Source organism: Heloderma suspectum, chromosome 1 (genome assembly GCF_057233095.1).
Source record: "Heloderma suspectum isolate Gila_16-S chromosome 1, 16-S_ref, whole genome shotgun sequence".
Taxonomy (NCBI): Eukaryota; Metazoa; Chordata; class Lepidosauria; order Squamata; family Helodermatidae; genus Heloderma; species Heloderma suspectum.
Window position 1 is genome coordinate 288,886,670 of NC_139458.1, and position 20,044 is coordinate 288,906,713.

The 20,044-nt window shown below is 41.0% G+C and overlaps 1 protein-coding gene across 1 annotated transcript in view; it reads right to left on the reverse strand.

Annotated features, from left to right (window-relative positions):
* Positions 1 to 20,044, reverse strand: part of LOC146359210 (dystonin-like) — a 422,334-nt gene that overhangs the window by 207,531 nt on the left and 194,759 nt on the right. The window contains exons 11-23 of the mRNA XM_084826836.1: positions 16,469 to 16,581; positions 16,256 to 16,362; positions 15,034 to 15,153; positions 13,857 to 13,952; positions 13,643 to 13,770; positions 8,052 to 8,145; positions 5,729 to 5,883; positions 3,790 to 4,252; positions 3,565 to 3,693; positions 3,264 to 3,341; positions 2,494 to 2,655; positions 2,077 to 2,181; positions 38 to 133 (exon numbers count right to left, since the gene is read on the reverse strand). Coding sequence (XP_084682962.1) covers positions 38 to 133; positions 2,077 to 2,181; positions 2,494 to 2,655; positions 3,264 to 3,341; positions 3,565 to 3,693; positions 3,790 to 4,252; positions 5,729 to 5,883; positions 8,052 to 8,145; positions 13,643 to 13,770; positions 13,857 to 13,952; positions 15,034 to 15,153; positions 16,256 to 16,362; positions 16,469 to 16,581 — 1,846 coding nt within the window. The remainder of the gene's footprint in view (positions 1 to 37; positions 134 to 2,076; positions 2,182 to 2,493; positions 2,656 to 3,263; positions 3,342 to 3,564; positions 3,694 to 3,789; positions 4,253 to 5,728; positions 5,884 to 8,051; positions 8,146 to 13,642; positions 13,771 to 13,856; positions 13,953 to 15,033; positions 15,154 to 16,255; positions 16,363 to 16,468; positions 16,582 to 20,044) is intronic.

The following is a 20,044-nucleotide window of genomic DNA, read 5'->3' on the forward strand; positions in this document are numbered from 1 at the left end:
TGTGGTTACTTGGCAATTTTATCCATGTGATACATACCTCAAAATATGCAATGTTTTCTCTTAGATGCTGTTCCACACATTGGCAAAGCTGCAAAATCCAGCTCCATTGTGTTTGCATTGCAGCTCGGTAGGCCTTAAGGATACAGGCAGAGGAAGAGAGTCATATTTGGCTGTGTAACAGCAGCAGAAACAGCAACAGTTCAAATGAAAAAAAAATGATTTGAGGAATTGAGCCCCTCCCCAGTATTTGCCAACCTGAATGCCTTTACCTCATTGTAACAGTAGAAAAAGACATTAACATATAGTAGCCTCCAAAAAATGCTACCAACTGTATTTCTGTACAAAAATTAATAGAGGCCTCTGAACCTAAAAAGTTACTTGTTAGATTTATTGCTGTTCAGAACTGCCTTGTATAATATTTGCGGTATTTCTGCTGTATTAACACAGCAATATTTTTGGCCAGCAGAGGCTGCTCTAAATACTGTAGATTCAAAACTCTCCCATTTAGAGCCCAAACCATCCCCCACTAAAGTCAGAGGGAGTCCTGTCTTCCATTAGAAGATGAGTATCAATTAAATTTGCTTTAAAATAAACCTTTGCAGATTGTGGAACTAATCTAGAGACAGAGGCTACTTATCTATACCTTTACACAAGGTATCAATATTTTATATCCAGTACTGCTCTACAAAAGAAGAAGCTTTGCTCCAACATCAGTGCCAACAGTGTTTACACTTTAATAACATGGGAGTATCAGAAGAATGAACTATTCGCATAAAACCCTTATTGCTTCAGAACATAGCCCCACCTTATTATCTGTTTTTGGATGCAATCCTATGCGTGTTTCGACAGAAAAAAGTCCTACAATTCCGAGCTGGCTGGGGAATGCTGGGAGGTGTAGGACTTTTTTCTGTCTAAACATGCATAGGACTGTGCCCTTAAACTGAAAACCCCATGATCTAATTTGGAAGTATGAAGGCACTTGTGCTGGCTAGCATACACTTAAAGTAAAGCAGATTACTTACAATATACAACTTGATTCCAATCCAAAATAAATCTAATATCCAAACAATATCTGAAGTTTATGAGTAAGAGCATGTGCCTGAACTTCACACCTTAAAAGGAAGCATTGTACTGAAACCTTTACAAGTGGAAATGCCCTGGAAATTCCCTAAGACATGCACAGCAGAACTACTGCACTGTCATAGGCTAAACATTTCAGTCTAACAGTAACATTAATGGGAGCTGCTACACTGGAGTTTCCCACGGCCACAGAATACTGTGTGTCTTTTGGGTAAAAACAACAACAACAACAAAGCCCAGAACACAGGAGAGGGGGAGGGGGGATGGAAAATCCTGGGAGAAGGCATGGCTGGCTGGCTTGCACCCTGAAGAGGAGCATTCCGCACTGCAACATTTTGTTGTAGGTCCCACTTGTTTTATGCTATTAACAATAAAGTGTCCTGTAACACCTAACGAATTTATTATGGCACAAGATTTTGTGGACTAGAACACACTTCACCGCATTCAGTGGATCAGGTGTGGGCAGAAGGCCGATCTCCAGATGTTTAAACTGGATTCCTGCACTGAGCAGAGGATTGGACTCAATGGCCTAAATGGCTCTTCCAACTCTATGATTCTATGATTTCAACTTCTAGAATTCCTGATGACTGGCCATGCTGGGGCTTCAGGGAGTTGAAGTCCCAGACATCTGGAGATCTACCTTCTGCCCACTCCTACATTAGATGGTAGGTTAAGCTGGAAGGATACAGATGGATACAGATGCAAATGGATACAGAAAAAAAAAATCTAAACAGTGTAGCCCAAAGACCACGAACTGCAAGGTGCAGCATTAGGGGTGTCATATGTCCATGCAGAGCCCATACACACAGACACAGACACACACACTGAAATCAAAGGTTCTTATTTTATTGAACATCTTCTGAAAGTGAAGCATGGGGCTAGAGAATTTACTCAGAAAACAGGCCAGTATACTGTTTCAATCGCCCATTAAAAGGGTCTTAAAAGACTGTCAAATTGTTTTGCATTCCTGTTCCTAGGCCATGCTCAACAACCTACCTCAATAGTTAGCCTTGCAGGGTGGCTTTCAAAGAGCAGTTGTTCCGCTATTTCCTGAACCGATTTAATAACTTCTTCTTTCTGATCAAGTTCTCTCATCAGTTCCTTACAAATAAAAAGATAATTTAGCTTTAGAAGTTGGGAGGAAATAAGAAAAGCTACATTTAATGGGTTGGATCCAACATTGTGCAAACAGACTTCCACTGTCACAATGGAACTCTCTCATCCTCCCCTCCCCCATGCAGCTGGCTGTGCGTGCTCTAAATCTACTGCAGAGGGTTCGCCAACACTCCAGAGCAGATTTTGGGGGTGCATGGGGGCTGAGATGGGGAGGGGAAATCTGTTCCACTCCATTAGTGAATGACCAACATTAGATCCAGACCCATGTTTCCTTTTAAATGAATTAGCAATGCTTACTGCATGGTAATCTTTTTTCCTTGTGATATTCGTGTTTCTGTCGCTCCAGTCATATGCAACCTCCTCCTCTTCTTTTTCATTCAACCATATGAGTTCTCTGGTAGCACGTGATACAAAATTGTGAAGGGTATCAAGGTGTCTTTCCTGATTTCTTGATGTATTCTTGAAAAGATAGTAAAAGAAATCCAATTTTTACTTTAAACCAGGGGTGGGCACCTTCAGGAGGGTCTGGAAGCCAATTTCACACCTCCAAGACACCCCCCACACGTGCACCTGTGTCTGTGCATCTACCCATACTCATACATATATATAAACACACACACACACATCCTCCCCCACCCCCCATCCCAGCAACTTGGATCATGATCGCTGGGAAGAGGGCAAGGTCAGATCCTCTTCCTCCTGCCAGCAATCATAATGCAAGTTGCTGGGATGGGAGGGAAGAGGTTAAAGCCTCCCCCCAACCAACCCCACTCCACTCCCAGCACTCCTCTCATGACTGCTGGGAGGAGGAAGAAGCTTTACCCTCACCCTCTTCCCAGTGGTTGTGCAGGGAAAGAAGGTGTGTGGAGGTAACTCTCCTCACCTGCCCTCTTTTCCAGTACAAGCGGATTCTGCTGGGAAACAGGACTGCAAGAAGTCACCCCACATGCCCATTTCCCAGCAGAATTAGCCCATTCTACTTTAAGCCTTTCTTGACCCCTGCTTTAAACCTTTTGTTAGCAAGATGGCATGCATCTAAACACCGGACCTCCAAGTAATGATCTTACCAAGAGTTTTGCATATTGGCTCTCCAGTTTGTGCAATTTGTCTGCATAGCTGAGTTTAAGGGGAGCAGTCATTTGGATCTGTATAGAACAAATTGAGTCAAAGGAAATACATTTAAAAAAGATACATCAGGCACATGACAGAAGGGTTACATATTTTGTATTATCTGTATAACGAGCATAACAAAGGCACAGTTGTGTAATCCAAGTACAGTTATGAAACCAGTTATTAGCTTATGAGTAATTCATTTCTAAAGATGTGTGTATATATACATAGCCACAGGGCTTTAAAAAAAGACTGTACCTCACTTATTTTTGCTTCTTTAAGGCTTGACTCAAATTCTTCAATAGCTTTGTGGACGTTCTTGTGATTTTCTACATGGCTTTCCACACTTGGCAAATCTGAACCCCATTCAACCCGATCAAGTTGCACCTTGCAGGCAGAAATTGAAAATTAAAGTTTGAGTCCTCAAGCAGATAAGAAAAACAATTAGGTGCACACTGAAAACTGTACGTGTAAAGATATTACCTGCATTTCATCCACCCATCTTAAGAGGTCCTGGACAAATTTCATATTGACTTCCTCCTCTGTTAAATTCTGATCAATAAAAGCTGATTTCATCAAGGGTTTTCGGATCTGCATCAGTTTGAGTGTTTGCAGTCCACCGGTGTCAACTCCAGTTATGTAGCTTTGAATTAACCTTGGTGGAAAACCTGGTGTGTATGCTGGGGTGATAGCTGGCGTCAGTCTTGAAGAAAGACCCGATGATAAACCTGATGTTAGGCTGGATGATGTCAAGGAGGGTAATAAGCCCTGGCTCAGTCCAGAGTTTAAACCAGGGCTTAAGTTTGATGCAAATCCTGAGTTTAAGCTTTGTGTTATTCCTGATATCATCATCTTGGTCTGTTCTGTTGTCAGTGTTCTCCCCTTGCTGTAGATTGAGGAGCACTCTGCTCTTAAGGCCATAAGGTCATCTCTTAGTTTTGCAACCCTGTTTTAAAACAAAGAAAGGCAATTACTACAGAACTGAAAGTAACTCAATATAATCTCAGAATTGTTGTTAACTGGTATCAGTTTAAAAAATAATATTGGAAACCACAGCTATCTTGTACTTAAAAGAAAGTAATGTAGCCTAACAGTGTTCAATCAATTAGTCCAGAAGTTGAATCCATTAGTTCCAGTAAAATTCTCTGATAAATTGATAGATATTAGGAGTTTTCTGATGCTACGGCAGCTAGGCTGTAGCGTGCCAAAGAATAGTGTATGTTTGGATGTAATAAAGCCATCATAATAAAATGGGCTCAGTTTTTCAAAAGCACAGTAGTGTCTCGGGGAAAGTGGAGAGAGGATCAAGCTCATTGGCCTCTTTAAAAAATGGAATGTAAGAATCAAAGTAATATTCTTTACTATTATACCAAATATATAGTCCTAAGCATAATTTCTTAATAGTAAGGGAAAGTCCGTATGACTAATTTTGTCTCCATGTTATGCGCCTTAAGTGTCCCAAGGAATGCGTTCACAGAGAGAATGTCTCCTATGAACTGGGATTCTATGAACCTCAGATACATCCTCCACTTATCAGTAATGATTTCCATAATCATGGTAGGAAATAGTTCAGCCATTAAAATAATTGGAACCTCACCAGAGAAGCAGTGGCTGTATAAGAATGAAGTTTGTATAACACATTATTCATGGGAATGCATCCTTGGGTAGCAAGCAAGACAAAAATGATTCTGTGAACTTGCTCTAAGTCTCATTGATATCAATGGAACAAATTCATAGAAAATGTGTTCGGCAATGAAAAAGGTCATTCTGTATAGTAGCAGTAACTTTACAGAGGTAGACATTCATATGCCTGTGTTTGGTATTCATGCCTGTGCACAGTCCTCACCGGGGAAAAATAACTGGCATTAGCAAAATGTTAGCACAATATAAACATAGTCAAAAGCACTACTAGGATATAGGACATTACGTTAGCGGACTGATGAATAGGATAATATATGTTGCAAAGAATCAGCGGGCGCCTTACAATGAACCATAGGAAGTGGAAGGGACTTCAGAGATGAAGCTCTAAATCTGGGTTCTCTGCATATTAGTCCACAGATCACCCGCTTATTCAAGCAAAGATTAATGGATATCCTCTGAATTAAAGTGGAAGCTTAGAGGTATACTATACATCAGAGACGCTTACAAAGTTCAAGGAACTAATTTGGACAAGAACCCAGGTAGATCCATCAAGTAATCCAAGCCACAATTTGCAGAGGAAAAAGGCTGTTATTTTGTCATATTATTTGTTCAGTTCAAGACAAATCCAACTACATTCGGGATATTAGAATTCCCTACATATGTGTGCATCCTTTTGCAGTTACTGCCAGTTGAAGATTTTATTATGTCTTTGCATAGCCACAAACAGGATACAAGTTGAGTGAATGCGCCTCTTACCAAATAACAACAAAAATGCATGTACCTCTGGACCAGTTGATCTGCCTGATAATATTTCCCATCAATAAGAATCTGGGCATCCATGACTTGTTGGCGCAGTAGATTCTCACATTCAAGTAGATAGCCCGCAATCTCTGCTTCATTCTGGAACTGCAGGCCTGACTCCAATCGCTTTCCATCCTATGTTAAAAGATCAAATTCAGTCATGCATTTAACACACAAAGAAGCTCCTTGATAAGATACATGACTCATTTTGTAATATTATTCTCATATTTTGGAATGTGCAATAATTATGTTTCCATAGACTTAGAGACACTTTACAATGTTTATTTGTGAGTTAACATACAGTGGAAGATAAACTTAATTGATAAGGTGAGAAAAAAAATCATTATGCTGTATCCAATGTAAGCAACAGAGTAAGAAAGTGTTGGGTTGTATATTAGGTGATCAACAGATATTCATGGGCACATAATCACAACCAACTGCCTCCTTACTCCACTACATATATATACACACATGCACACACAAATGTTCTGAAAAACTACTGTGTAACCTTATGCATTTTTGCTTAGAATAAATTCAGCTGTGTTCAATGGGACTTACTTTGAGATAGGTGTACCTAGAATTGCAGCCTAAATAGTGCTGCATTCAAGTAGGCTCTGGATCCTCAAAGAATGTAATCAATCACAAAAAGTATATGCAAATAAGAGATTGACAAAATAAAGCTATGCTTAAAATATTTAGCTAAACAGTTCAGCTTCTGCTTTCAATTAGTAAAACAGCTTGAATTCAAGCAAGGCACTGGGAACCAAGGTGACAGTCCTAGGAATGTTGAACATTGAACAAATTCACAGGAAAGTGACATCTGCTATCTAAGTGCAACACTTTCTCCCACTTTAAGTGTCCCAGGATTGAATGCGTTTGCTACTGAAAATATTTCCAAGTCTGAAAGGCTGTGGCCCTCAACATTAAAATGCCTTAGAACAGGCTGTTTAAATGGTTTTGTTGTGACACCTGTCTTTCTAAAATGCGTACAAAGGTATGTAGTTGTTTTCCAACATACTGCACAAGACAGCCATGATGTTCTCTATTCTATAACATATTATATTGCTGGACATGCAGGTGATATTCTGCTTACTCTAATAGATTGTGCCAGACATTTTGTTTTTGCAGGTGACATTTGCCCTAAGGTAAGTACATCTGAAACAATAATTGGATTTGCAATGATGCAATGACAGATTGATAGTAGATTGGTTTAGTTCAGCTCTCATGGGTAATTTTTTGTAGTTTTGGAGGCTGAAGGAAAGCAATGAAAGAGGCTTGTTTGTGGCTTTTTAAACATATTAGGAATTGGTGTAGCTCTCTTTAATTGCAAGACGGCAGATGGTAGCTGGATAAAAGTTTACCACAAAAGGTTTCTTTTTAGCATCTTGACAATAAAATAGTAAATCAAATGCCAGATGCAATATTGTTAGGGAAGCGATAGATGTTTACACCCATTTCAAAAGTCACAAGTCAGCAGCAATAAGCCTGGACAGCCCACTGTAAGACCTTTTCATGTAGGTAGGCACAATCTTTCAGACATGGACATATTTTCAATAGAAAAACCATCCAGTCTTCAGAAACTACAGACAATTCCTGGATATACATTCCAGAACATCCTAAAACTCCATGACCATATAGTTAGGGAATATTACCTTAAACTTGGGGGATAAATGTTTATACATGTGCTTTTAATCATTTTTTAAAAAAACTTATCTTGCACTTATATTGCAGATCAAAATTTTCTGAAAATTCTCTCCATTTTCAGAATTCATACAGTGCAGGCAGACAGGCCTATGGTGGAATTGCCATGAGCACATATCCTTCTGTCTTGAAAACAATGCCTAGGAATGCAGGGAGTATATGTTCCAATCATTTCAATCACACCTCAGAAGGTCACCCTCAGAACTTGGCTCCCAGTTAGAAATCCAAGTGTGTTACTGACGAAGGCAGAAGTTCAAACATTTAACAAAATAATCTTAAAACTATCCATTTCATACATCTGTTGAAATATGTTGCATCTGTTTCTAAGGTATCTCAGAATGTCTTTGTTGCTGCCAACAAACACAAATATTCTTCTCATCTTCACAACAATCCTAAAAGATGTTGTGATAATTCCCATTTTACAAAGAGAAGACCTGAGGCCAACCAATGTGATTTCTTTTTGGCCCTCCCAGTAAGTACATGGCTATGCAAAGATTTGAACTCAGACACTGCAGTTTTAATTCCACCCCTTTATCCAATTATCCATTCTGGTTTTCAGGACAGAAAAGGAGAGAAGAAACTAGCGATTCAAATACACTTACTGATTGCACAGCATTTCGAGCAAGTATTAGTTTGTCTTCGCAGCTCAGGCTGTCTCGCTGAACCCTGTTCGCAATCTGCTGCAGCATTTCTAACCTAAAAGATGTCAAAATTAAGACAAATCACATTGGTCTGGTCATTGTATTTTTTACATTAACATTTACAGTAACGATATTCTACTAACTCTGCAACGAAATAAAAGGACACCACATTCTGCAACTTAATAGCAACACTTACCTGGCTCCTTCCATGGCACCATTGCCAAAGCTTATACAAGAATTAACAAGAGTTGGACCACAGTTAACAGACAAGACGTTTTCATTGGAATCAATGCTTGTTCGGGTGCTGGTGCTGTTACTAAACAGAGAGTCACTGCTGTGGTAGCCATAACTGCTAGTATTCATTTTTTATAACCAAAAAACTGCCCCTCTGGCCATTTAAAAAGATGAAGAGGCAAACTGCCTGCAAAAACATACAGCTTCCAGGGACTAAATAGCTTCAAGAACAGCTCAAATGTTGTATCCTTAAATAGGCCACAGCACGCATATTCAAAATCCTGCAAATAATATTCTGATCCCTCTTCAGAGCATTTAGCCTTCAGTTATATATGCCAATGTGGGCTTGGCTCTTCTAGTTTGAATTGCCTGCACAAGTATGGACTAATCAGAATGATTAGGGCGTTAACTAGGAAGGAGAGGAGCCAAATACTTTGTGTAAGTCTCATCCAATCTCAACAAACTAAATGATCTGAGGAGTGGGGAGGGGACCCATCTTCTACCATTCTGCAACCTTCAGTAAAAAGAGCTGATCAACAAATGTATATTTTATATTGCAGTATTTTTAAAACACGTAAAAATGATTCATGATACTCATATCCTGCTTTTACATGGGCTCTCAGTAGTCTCACATCAAGATCCACACCCACTCAGCTTCACCAATGGTGCAGTGTCAGGGGCTCCCAGACCATTCACAGGGCCCTTCTATGGCAGTCTAAATATTTACTAGAACCAGTATTAAAGCTTGTACTGCAGCTACATTCCACTTAAAATGTGCACTGGTCCCTCAAAAAGAATGAAAATTAAGCATGGGCTTAGATATGCTTTGTTCACTTTAAGCATACACAACATTCATTTATTAAGATAAAGAAATAAAATCAAAATAGTAAGATCAACAGTTATGTTAACAGCAAAACAAGTGCTTGACTTGCCATGTAAATGTTAGTCTACTGATTTTACTAGAGATACGGTAGTATAAAATGTGGCTGTTAGTTCCTTATTTCAATCTCTTTATCACTATATTTCAATCATTTTATAACTATAGGCGGTTATATCCATTTACCTAGTACCTACCTAGGCTATCTATATCATTCAGAGTCTTTGCCAAGGTTGGTATATGCATTTTTACCTCCTCCTGGCAAACAGTAATTACTTTAATGTTGAGATGACATCCATTAGCATTCTTTAGTTGGTAGCTCCTTGGCTTTTGGCCCACAACAAAACAAAATGCAATCAGGTGTTTTATTCCTGGGTGTTTTATTCCTCGTTTCATATAGCACTTGAACATTTGGGACCTTTCTCTTTTGGCCCTGAAGGAAGCTGCCTCCCCCTCCTTCTCTAAAGGTAGGCAACTTCATTTTTAGTCCTATTATTCAATAATTTTATGTTCTATAAAACCCCACCCATATTACATAATTGCTGTTTTAAGCTATAAACAAGATGAGTTGTCCCTGCAAAGACTGAGCTGGCTCGCTATTCAGCCCTCGCACACTTGGCAAAAAGATCATACAGACGTCTGCAAACCATGTGACTATTGGCAAGTGTTAACTTGGAACGTATGGGTGACTATGTCCGATACCCAAATAAATCCAGCCACAAAGTCTGAATCTCCCCACACTCAACTTTAAATGCAACTGGGGATGCAGCACTGAAGGTCTACATAAAGTATACTAAGAACTTATTCTTAGGCAGTCATTTTGCTGTTTATAATTTCGTGACAGGTCAAGTCCCCACATGCTGACTTTAGCACCTCATTTTTGTGAGGTCAAATAGATTTATGAAAGTGGCCCAAAATGGAAAAATAATCTAATGCCAGCAAAATTGCTTTAAGACTAGTATCTTTTCCTTCACAGTTAGCATTTCCTATTCCCTCCCCGCTGCACCAAAGGGCTCCTTCGAGAAAATGCACCTTGAAATGTGAAAATAATGTGCTGTGTGACCCCTTGCAAGATCTTTATCATGATGAAAAACATTTGAAAAAAATCAACCCCAAGACTGTGTGTATGGCAGGGAACCTTTTTCAGCCGGGGGGGGGGGGGGCAAAGGGGGCAGGGACAAAAGCAAAAAGGGTGGGCCAAAAATAAAAACACCCAGCATATTATAGCTTACTGCCAGTAACTGAACCTAATGAGAGGCATTTCAAAATTATTTTAGAACGGGGGGAAAACGTCACAAAAGCTGGGAAATCATGTGATGATGGGTGTCTGGGGGAAAGGGGGTAGGGCCAGGGGTAAGGGGCAAGGGGCATGGCCTTCAGGGGAACCCTGAAAGACCGGACTGGGACGCCAGCTGGGCCTGAGGATCCCCACCCCTGCTATATATGAACAATGGGAAGCCATGCTTACTGGGGAAGTCTATTTTATATAAAATTGGCTAGCAAGAAGCACCAACATGTGCATGCTTTATCATGTATTAGATCAGACTGATTCCTAGGGTGCTTCCAGGTGGAGGGGTCCTAGTGCTCTCAGTCAAAAGACATGGTGGAACTATTCCACAGTGGTGGAATATTGTAGAATACAATACTGGGGTATTTCACATAGCACATGAGCAAAAGAGAAAGATCCCAAGTGCTCATGTGCTATATGAAACGAGAAATAAAACACCCAGAAATAAAACACCCAATTGGATTTTGTTTTGTTGTGGGCCAAAATCCGTTTTCTTCCTAAACGGCTTTTTTGCAGAAAGGAAAAAGACAGAAGCAGAAGTAGGACACACGGGAGGGTTACAAGTGGAAGACGACAACATCTGTACCTGCGCCCCACCCCTGTAAAATTCTATGAATGAGGCAGGGCAATAGCACCAAAAAGCCTCGTCTGGAAGCACACCACACTCGGGGATTGACATTTTCTCCTCTCCTACACACAAAGATAGGCAAACACTATTGTTCTCATATATGTGTCTGTCTTTCTAAACTACAAGTCCTTCTCCCCACACCCCACTGAAACCTCTGTAGCGGAAGACCAGGATGTAAGCCGTTACTGAGGGTGGGTGGAAAGGACACTGTTCTTTCTTCCCTGTGCTGCTTTCACCTCCTACAGTTTATCCCCTCAAGCAAGGCCTTCTTTACCTCGTACAGAAATCACTACGCATGGCAGAAATGACCAAAGAGATGGGGCTGGGATCATGTCAAGAGCAGGCTGAAGCTCTATATACAGGATGCGCAGTGGCACCAAACTAGCATCTAAAGGGGTGGGGGTGGGAATTCAGCTGGCCGCCATCTAAAGAGGAACACACACACAGCCAAACCACAACCAATATGCAAGAGGCCTTTGTTCTCCCACCTCTTTAAGATGGAGACAATGCTAGAGAACAGAGGCGTTTTGTAGCATGCTGCTCTGGGTTACACACTGACAAGATCCGACAGAGATGAATGACTGAGAAAAAAATTGTTTTGGGGAGGCAGAAGGGAAAATGAATTGGGGGGATTTTAGGAAGAGAAAATTAATTGGAGGGGATTGGGAGGAAAACAAATGTTGTAGGGGGGATCAGCGAGTGAAATGAAAACGTAGTGAGAAATATTTTCAGTGCAGGTTGGTCTAGCATTCTTCTTTCAATGGTGGTCCGCCAAATGCCTCTGGGAAGCTTACAAACAGGACATGAGTGCAAAAGTGTTCCCCTTCTGGTTGCCCAAGCACCTGCCCCTAGCACCTGCCCCCAGCAAGGAGATTTAATTGTGAGAACGATACGTGGGGGGGGGGGGAGGGTTAAACATCAGTCCTCCCCCAGTCCTAGAAGATTCAGCCCCTCACTATGGCTGCTATTCATATATTTTTTAAACCAAAAGAATTTTGATGGGTCTGCAGCTCTACAATAAACTTGAATTGGATGTGAATGCGATTTAGATTGGAGAATGCAATCCCTGGGAAATTTTCACAATTTCTTAAACTTTGCCTTTGTGTTCAAAATTGCGCACTTGTGGAAGTACGCATTTCCAAACATGTGCACTTGTGCAAGTTCACATCCTCCCCCACAAATCAACATTTTCACACTTTAGTCTATGGGGGAAAATGTACATTTCCAATCTGTCAGGAGCGCCCTAGCTGCCTCTTGCAATCCCCTCCAATAGCCAACTCAGGACACAGACGACGAGGATTCTTTCCAAGGCTTTATGCCTTTATTACTTTATGACTCTTTCAGATACTAATCACTAGCAACTAAGCAAGGAACAGCACTGGGGAAAGATAGCAGAGTAGCCTAAGATCCAGGTAAGGCAGTTGGTCCCCGTTTGAAGGAGAATCACGGGAAGACCCTGAACTTATGGGCTAGGGAGAGCTCCTCCCTCTTTCCCTTGGGTCCTCAGGACGCGACCGTTGTTTGCGCGCCAAACGAGCGCTACGCCTCCTTTCCGCGCCCTCCATCTGTCGTCGCTCCCTGTGTCTGCGCCAAGCGTCCAGCAAGCCCCGCTCCAGCGCTCTCTCACTGCCAGGGTCACTATCTATCCCAGGAATGCTGGCAGGAGGAATCTCTGCCAGCTGCTGTGCTTGTGAGAGATGAGCGAGCTCCTCTCTCATGGATTGCTGTTCCTCTTCAGAATCAGAACTGCTCTGAGGCTCTATGGGCTCAGTTTCCACCCTGACACAATCAGGAAAAATTTGCATTTGGGAATTCGCGTTTAAGAACCTGAACAGGGCAAACCAAGCTTGGAGGAGGAATTCGGAGTACCTCAACAAAGTCAAGCAATGCATGTGTGCCCTTCCCTAAATAATCCCCATTGGTCCCAGCCATTATGAGCAATGGTCAGGGGGTATGGGAGTTGTAGTCGAAAACATCTGGAGGACACTGGGTTGCCTACCCCCTGTTCTGGAGCATTGCCTTTTGGGAAAATCAAGGGGGGCAGCTACTGGGGCAGCCACTCCCAAGGGCTCTCTCAACTCTGGAAGTAGCCCTACATAGAAGATTTCTATTACTAATATCTATGAAGCAGTGATACTCTGAAATAAGGTCTAAGCTTTTAAAAGAGAGGAGACCTTTTATTTTAAGAAATATCTGACAACTTTAACAATTGTCCCAGTAGCGGAAAACAATATATCACAGCAGTATAATTATTACACACTAGCTATGCGACACATAACTCTGCATAAGCTCCTTAAAAATAATGTAAATAAAATTAAGTACAGGCTTAGACGTTTTAATTTAAATACAATATACATCATGATAGGCTCGGCCTATCAATTCAATTTCTAAAATGCCATTGTGCCAAAAGTTGGTTTTAAGTATTTCAACATAAAGTCCCTATGTTTATATTACAAAATATTGCAGTGGTCATTTTCAGGAGAGCTGGCAGAGAAGCATGCTTGTACAACAAAGCACCCATGTACCTTTCAACTTCTGGTCGAAGTGTTTTCTCTCTTTCCAGCATAGCAATAATTAGCTTCCCCCATTCTTTTTCGATGTCATTTGGGTGGTAGCCTTGAGGAAGCTTGATACGCCCAAATTCTATCCAAACCTTAAAAAAACAAGGAATGACTGCATAAAACTGAGATAAAAGGAAACAAGCCCAGCACACAATAATACATAAAAAATATGGCTTACCTCCAGTAATTTATATAGGTGTTTGATTTTCGATTTATCTATCTCCTTTGGTGGAATTTCTGTTTCTTTAAATTGTAAATATTGGTTATAAAGTGCCTAAAGAAAAACAAACAAACATTGTTTACTCAGAATGCTTGGTCTACTAAAATTTATGAGAAATGTCTTCTGCCCATCAGAGTGAAACTGGTTTGTGCTGGTTTACTCACTGTCAAAACCAAAACACTTCTTGGATTCAAAAAGGAAGAGGAGAATTAAACTGTCAAGTTTCCCATTCAGCCTCCACTTGATAACCCAGTGCCTGGAGTCCAAAGCTAACACTGACTCTTCCAAGCACCGGCATTCATGGTTGCAATCCACAAACCAGCTGGTGGGGCTGCACAGAATTCAGCTCGATTTCTTTCTCATGAATGGGACTAACAGTCCAAACCTCTAAATTTGTGTTGGCTGTGGCAACTGCTTACGCAGCCTCAGATAAAGTTGCATCCCACTGCCTCCAAGCCAGGGAGATCCCCTGTGTTACTCAATACTTAAAAGAAAGCTATGCACACGTTTGCATCTCCTTCCCAAATTTCTCGTGGCAAAAGGCCACTATGATCATATATAACTGATCAAAACTCTTTCTATTGCCATGCAAGTCAAAGTAGATTGCTTGAGGGGTCAATCTGTAACTGCATCAGTGAGTTCCCTATGTATAAAACTCTGCTTGTGGAGAGCTAGTGTGGCAGGCAGAAGGACTCTAGCCTAGCCTTCTCTCTGATATGCTTTCCATGCACACTGGAGAGCATTCAGTGATGTGACTTGTACCACCACCTATGTTCCTGGAAGGGCTGTAACCATGCAATTCTTCTGACTGTACAGATTGGTTCCAAGCCGCAACATAATGGGACTGAGCACTAGTGCAGTAGCTGCTGCTATGCTGGAACTGGACTACAGGCAGGTTGTACCCTTGAGAAAGAGTTGGAATCTTTTAAACCCTATATTATGTGCTCAGGGAGCACAGGGAATAATTTGTGTAAGTACAGAGATGTGAGAATTTTGTGAATCACTCTCTAAATGAGCAGGCAGTGACTATAAAGGATACATACAGAATATGTTTTTCAACGAACAATATCTTGACAATGTAAACGAATGATGGAACCAGCCCCTGCCCCTCCCCACAAGAACAGACAACTCTCACCTTGAGTTCCACAGGATTGTTTGGAAACGCTCTGTCAGCCATTATTGTGGCATGGTGCCTGATCCACTGGATGAGGTAGTTCACCATATTCTGGTATTCAACCCACTTGACTTCAACATCCTAAAAGGAGCATATAGTTTGTAAGTGGGAAGAAAAATTAGATGAACAATTTTTATAGCATTACAAGCCTGCAGCCAAGCAACTGACTGACTGTATATGAAACTCACTATATGAAATTGAGCTCCACAGCCACCTTCACTTCTCAGCCCTTGTTACCCCTATTCAGTTCCCAAGTCACAATACTGCAGTGATGGCAGAAGTCACAATTCACAATTGGTGGGATTCCCTTTCCAAGCAACTTTAGGAGTCAGATTCTAGATGCTGGATCCAACAACCACCCTATGCTCCCTTGGCTCCTGATCCCATAGTTCCCAGTTCTCCAAAAACAAAACAAACAAAAAACTCACGCTCACCTTCCTTCCTGTCTATACAGTCAATATGAAATGCTGGCCTAACCCTATTTTTTCCTTGGCTGCTCTTTTCTTCATGTGCGCCTAAGTGCTACATCTACATGGGTATAGGCACTCATTTTCAGAAACCCCACTAAATGTGTAGATACCAAGCAGGGCCAGCAAAGTATGGTGGTGTCAGAGGCAAGGCCAATGGGTGCAGTTTCTACACACACACACACACACACACACACACACACAGTCCATGCATGAAGAAAACATGTGAACAAGGGACAGCTCTTGTGTACAGCCTCTGTTCTCTTAGCTTTTCTATTTCTGAGACCTCTTCCCATCTCATCCTTCTCTACAACGTTACTAAAAATTGTGTTAGGTTTTAGCCTCAGCCAAACTGATAACTATCCCTTCCTTCACAAAAGCAGGGCTAAAATGTTTTGACAACTTTATTCCCTGAATAATTGTAATGTTCATGAACAACGTTCCATGCTATCACATCAGCTCACACAACTAGTGTCAGAGAATTCCCTCCACAAGCCCAGTACAATGTGGATTTTAGTAATATCTGTTTTAACAGCATGTTAGTAACATACATTTAAACTGTGCTCAGGTGCAACTAGGCAGAGAAAAAAAGAAATGTCTGAATCCTAGTAAAGCAACGTCCTATTCTCATTACAATTGCCTGCGAAATCAATCTTTCTCCCTAACGTATCTTCTGTACGTGAAATTGAGTTTTTAAATACTAATGTCTTACTTACATGTGCACTGATGCCTTCACCACCTTCGGGTACTTTGGGAAATGCATCATAAAGTGATGATACATAAGTGATAACTGACTTCTCATCAGGTGAGGAGACGTCAACATCTGCAAAGGTCATGTTGACTTAGTTAATGTTTGCCATACATACATTAAAATATTTCCAATGCAATCTGAGGCTACTGATCACTAGCCATTCCATTCACTAACTCACCTTCGGGATCCAGAAGTCTGGCAACACCAAGTTTTTCTGCTACAAAAAAAGCATGCTCTAAATTTGCAAGGTTGCTTTGAACAGCAACGGTATTCATGTCTATCAGGTCCGGCCTGTAAAAAAAGAACAACGATTTAGTTTGGTTTTGGAAGATCTTGCAGTAGCAGTGACCTTCATTTTTTTCAATAAGTTAGAGGCATTTATGGAGGAAATGATGAAGCCTGTTGCTTCAGCTGAGAGTTGGAGTAGCTTTTCTCCATACTTGGCATGTAATTCACTTCAACATTCAGCTTCAGGAAGAAATTCTCCCTCAAATCAAGTTCGCTCAAATTCTCAAAGAGAATGCCTTATCCTATGGCACAGGGGTGGGGAGCGTCTGGCCCTCCTGATGTTGTTGGCCTGTAACTTCCATCAGCTCACATAGTCAACAGTGAGGGATGATGGGAGTAGCAGTTCAACAACTTCTGGAGGGCCACATGTTCCCCCATTTCTGTGCTATAGCATGTGCTTGTTGGAGCCATTTTGTTGGAGCCATTTTAATTCTTTTTAATTCTTTTTCTAAACTGTTCCTGAACCATGCAGGCTCTTCTCTCTGCTTGGGGTGGGGTGAATCTCTATGGGATATTTTATGGTATGAATACAGGTTTAACGTTTGGTACGATCCTGCGTTAGGACACAGGGCTGGACCAATTGGACTTCAAGTCCTTCCTTCTTTTATTTTGCTCTATGAAACGTTATGTCTTAAATGCTATCTGCAGATTACAACAATATTAGCAGGGACAGTTTCAGAAGGAAAAAACCCACAAAGAACAGAATTTAAGTATCTGCAAACCCATAACTTCTTCCCATCTCAAATCCTCCTCTTCATTCACATAAATCATGTTCAGGACTTACTCCCACACAAGGTCTATATATAATACTGTACGAAATGGGCTAAATTATTATTTAAATCTAATATCTCCTGTTCTTTCCATGGACTTCCTTTAACACCCTTGATTAGAGGATTATCTTTTCTAGTGGGCCACATACTACCATGCATTTCTCCATTTCTGTAAAGTCCATAACTACTACCTCTCAGTCAGGTTACTCCATCAATCACATAGCACAACCCTATTCATGTTTACTCAGAAGTGTCCCACTGAGTTCAACAGCGCTCACTCCCAGGTAAGTGGGTATAGGATCGAAGCATTAACGTTATTTAATTAATTACATTTTTGTATCACTAAGAACAGTCAAAAGGGTTCAAAAGTTCTTTTTTTCATTGCTATTTGACTAGACTGAGTCAGTAGAGCTTATTGCCACTGTATAAGTAGCATAGCAACAGCGAAGAAATTAGGGGAATTTAAAGGAATACTGCGTCCCCAGCTAGCATTTAGTACAGGCAACAAAACAGCAGTAAATACTCTATCTGACTGAGAATATGGCACATAATTGAATCATTACCTAAGGGATTATGCCTCCATTTAGCTAATATTAAATGCAATTACAGTTTAAAGAGCAGGATGGAGGAGTCAAGAAAAAAATGTGAACGTGAAAGAGATAAGTCAACAATGATAACTTTTGAGTTCCATCCAGCACTGTGTGAGCGGACCTCCACTCGTGCAGTGGGACTTCCCCTTCCTCTCCTCCCCTCTGTAACCCCCTGTGTCCTTTCCAAATCTGCTCTAGAGATCCCCAACACTCCAGAGCAGATTTGGGGGACACATGGGAGGGAGGCTGCAAGGGGTAGGGGGAATCCATTCTGCCAGCAGTGTCCGTTCTGTCACTGAAAAGACACAGTTGGATACAACCCTAAATCAACAACTAGGTATTTAAGAACTTCTACATTTCCCTGTTGCCAGAACTGATGGGATGACAAATTTTAGGAGCCATTTTCTCTCCCTAACAGCATTCAACTTGCATTCATTCAGCTAGGACATATTTTACCTAACTTTAATGTACACAAAAGCATTCACGGTGTAAACTTAGTGTTTATTTCTCCCTCAGCTTTGGCCCAAGTGTAATGTTGGTACATTCCCTTTTGTGCAGGAGAAGTATTCTGATTTCTTTGAAAAGGGCCAGGGATTTCAATGAAAAGCTACAAGAACTCAGGACCCTGATATTCATGAGCCATTCCCTTCTGACTATTTCAACAGATCCCTCTCTCCTGTTTGAACTTAAAGGGGAATTAATTCCTTCAACTGAAAAGGGAAAATAATATTATCTTCTACTGATGTGACATACACACATAAAGAACAATAAAGAATGTTGGAACAATGAACTTGAAAAGCATTCATCCTTTATGCCATGGACACAGTAATTCAGATGAAAGATAAATGAGGATTTATTTCATAGCATCATACACTTTGCAAAGTTGAAAACAAAATCTAAAAGCATATGGCTGCTGTTTTCATTCTTCAGATTTCCATGACATTTCACACATGTTGGTAGTAATGAAGCAAAACGTGAGGTGCAAAATATAAAATGATGCCTGTTTAGCTGCCAGCATTTCAGAACAAGGAAGAGCAAGTTGTTATACAAGCCATGTCTGTTCACAGAAACAGAAACAACAACAAAAACAACCACCAACAACCAGTATCTGGCTGAAATCCAGCAATTCATCCAAGTTTTCATCCAAGAAAAGGATAAGATTAGATTTTCTTCACACACAAAATAATTTGATTAACTGCAAAGCTAACGAAGTATCTACTGCACATTACAGACTAATATTTATTATTCATATGTAATAAAACACAAATGTACTATATGAAATGTTACACATTTTCGTTGTCTAAAACCACAAGTAGTCAAATGTGAGTATAAAAGAATTCCACCAGAAATTTCTATTTTTAAGACAATATTTCCAATATACACTCTATCACTTTATATCACCACCTCATTATTTTAAAATTAGACCAGTTAATCAAAAACAAAATTGCAGAAGGCAGTGTGTGGCTTTTGGTCCATATAAGAACGCATTGAGCAGAAACACGGCTTGGAAACCAAATCTCTAAAGTAGGTTTCCCCTAAGCTATTTGTACAGTTGGGGGGAGCATGCGAAAAGAAAGCTAATGGATCTTTTAAGGAAGAACAGGAGGGTGCACTGAAGATTACTGAAATACAGGAAAGAATCAGCAATTACTACACCATTTGCTTTTTCTTGAAAAACAAAACGAGATGTATGGCAAGTATGTAAGACTAAAGGAAGACTTCCATGATTGGGCCGCACGACACGCTAACCAGCAATGGTTTATTTTCCCGAAGAAACTTTCATTGGTTAGCGTGTTGCACAAACCCAGACTGTACTTCTCAGGGTGGGTTGATTTTCCCAAACAACTCACCCTGAGAATCTATGGTCTGCAGAATGGGTTATTTTACCCACAATGGGTTGGCATGTCATCTGCTAGCCCATCATGGGGAAAGTTCCTCGGGCAGCAAGCCACTTGGCAAGAGTGGCAGAAACCCCTGCTGCTCTTGCCCAGCAGGGCCGCGATCGCCCATGCCCCTCTCCCCTTGCCAGTGACAGACCCTCCAACGGTGCCCAAACAGCACCTTGGAGGGGCTGTCACTCACCCACTTCGACCCCACCAAAGGGGG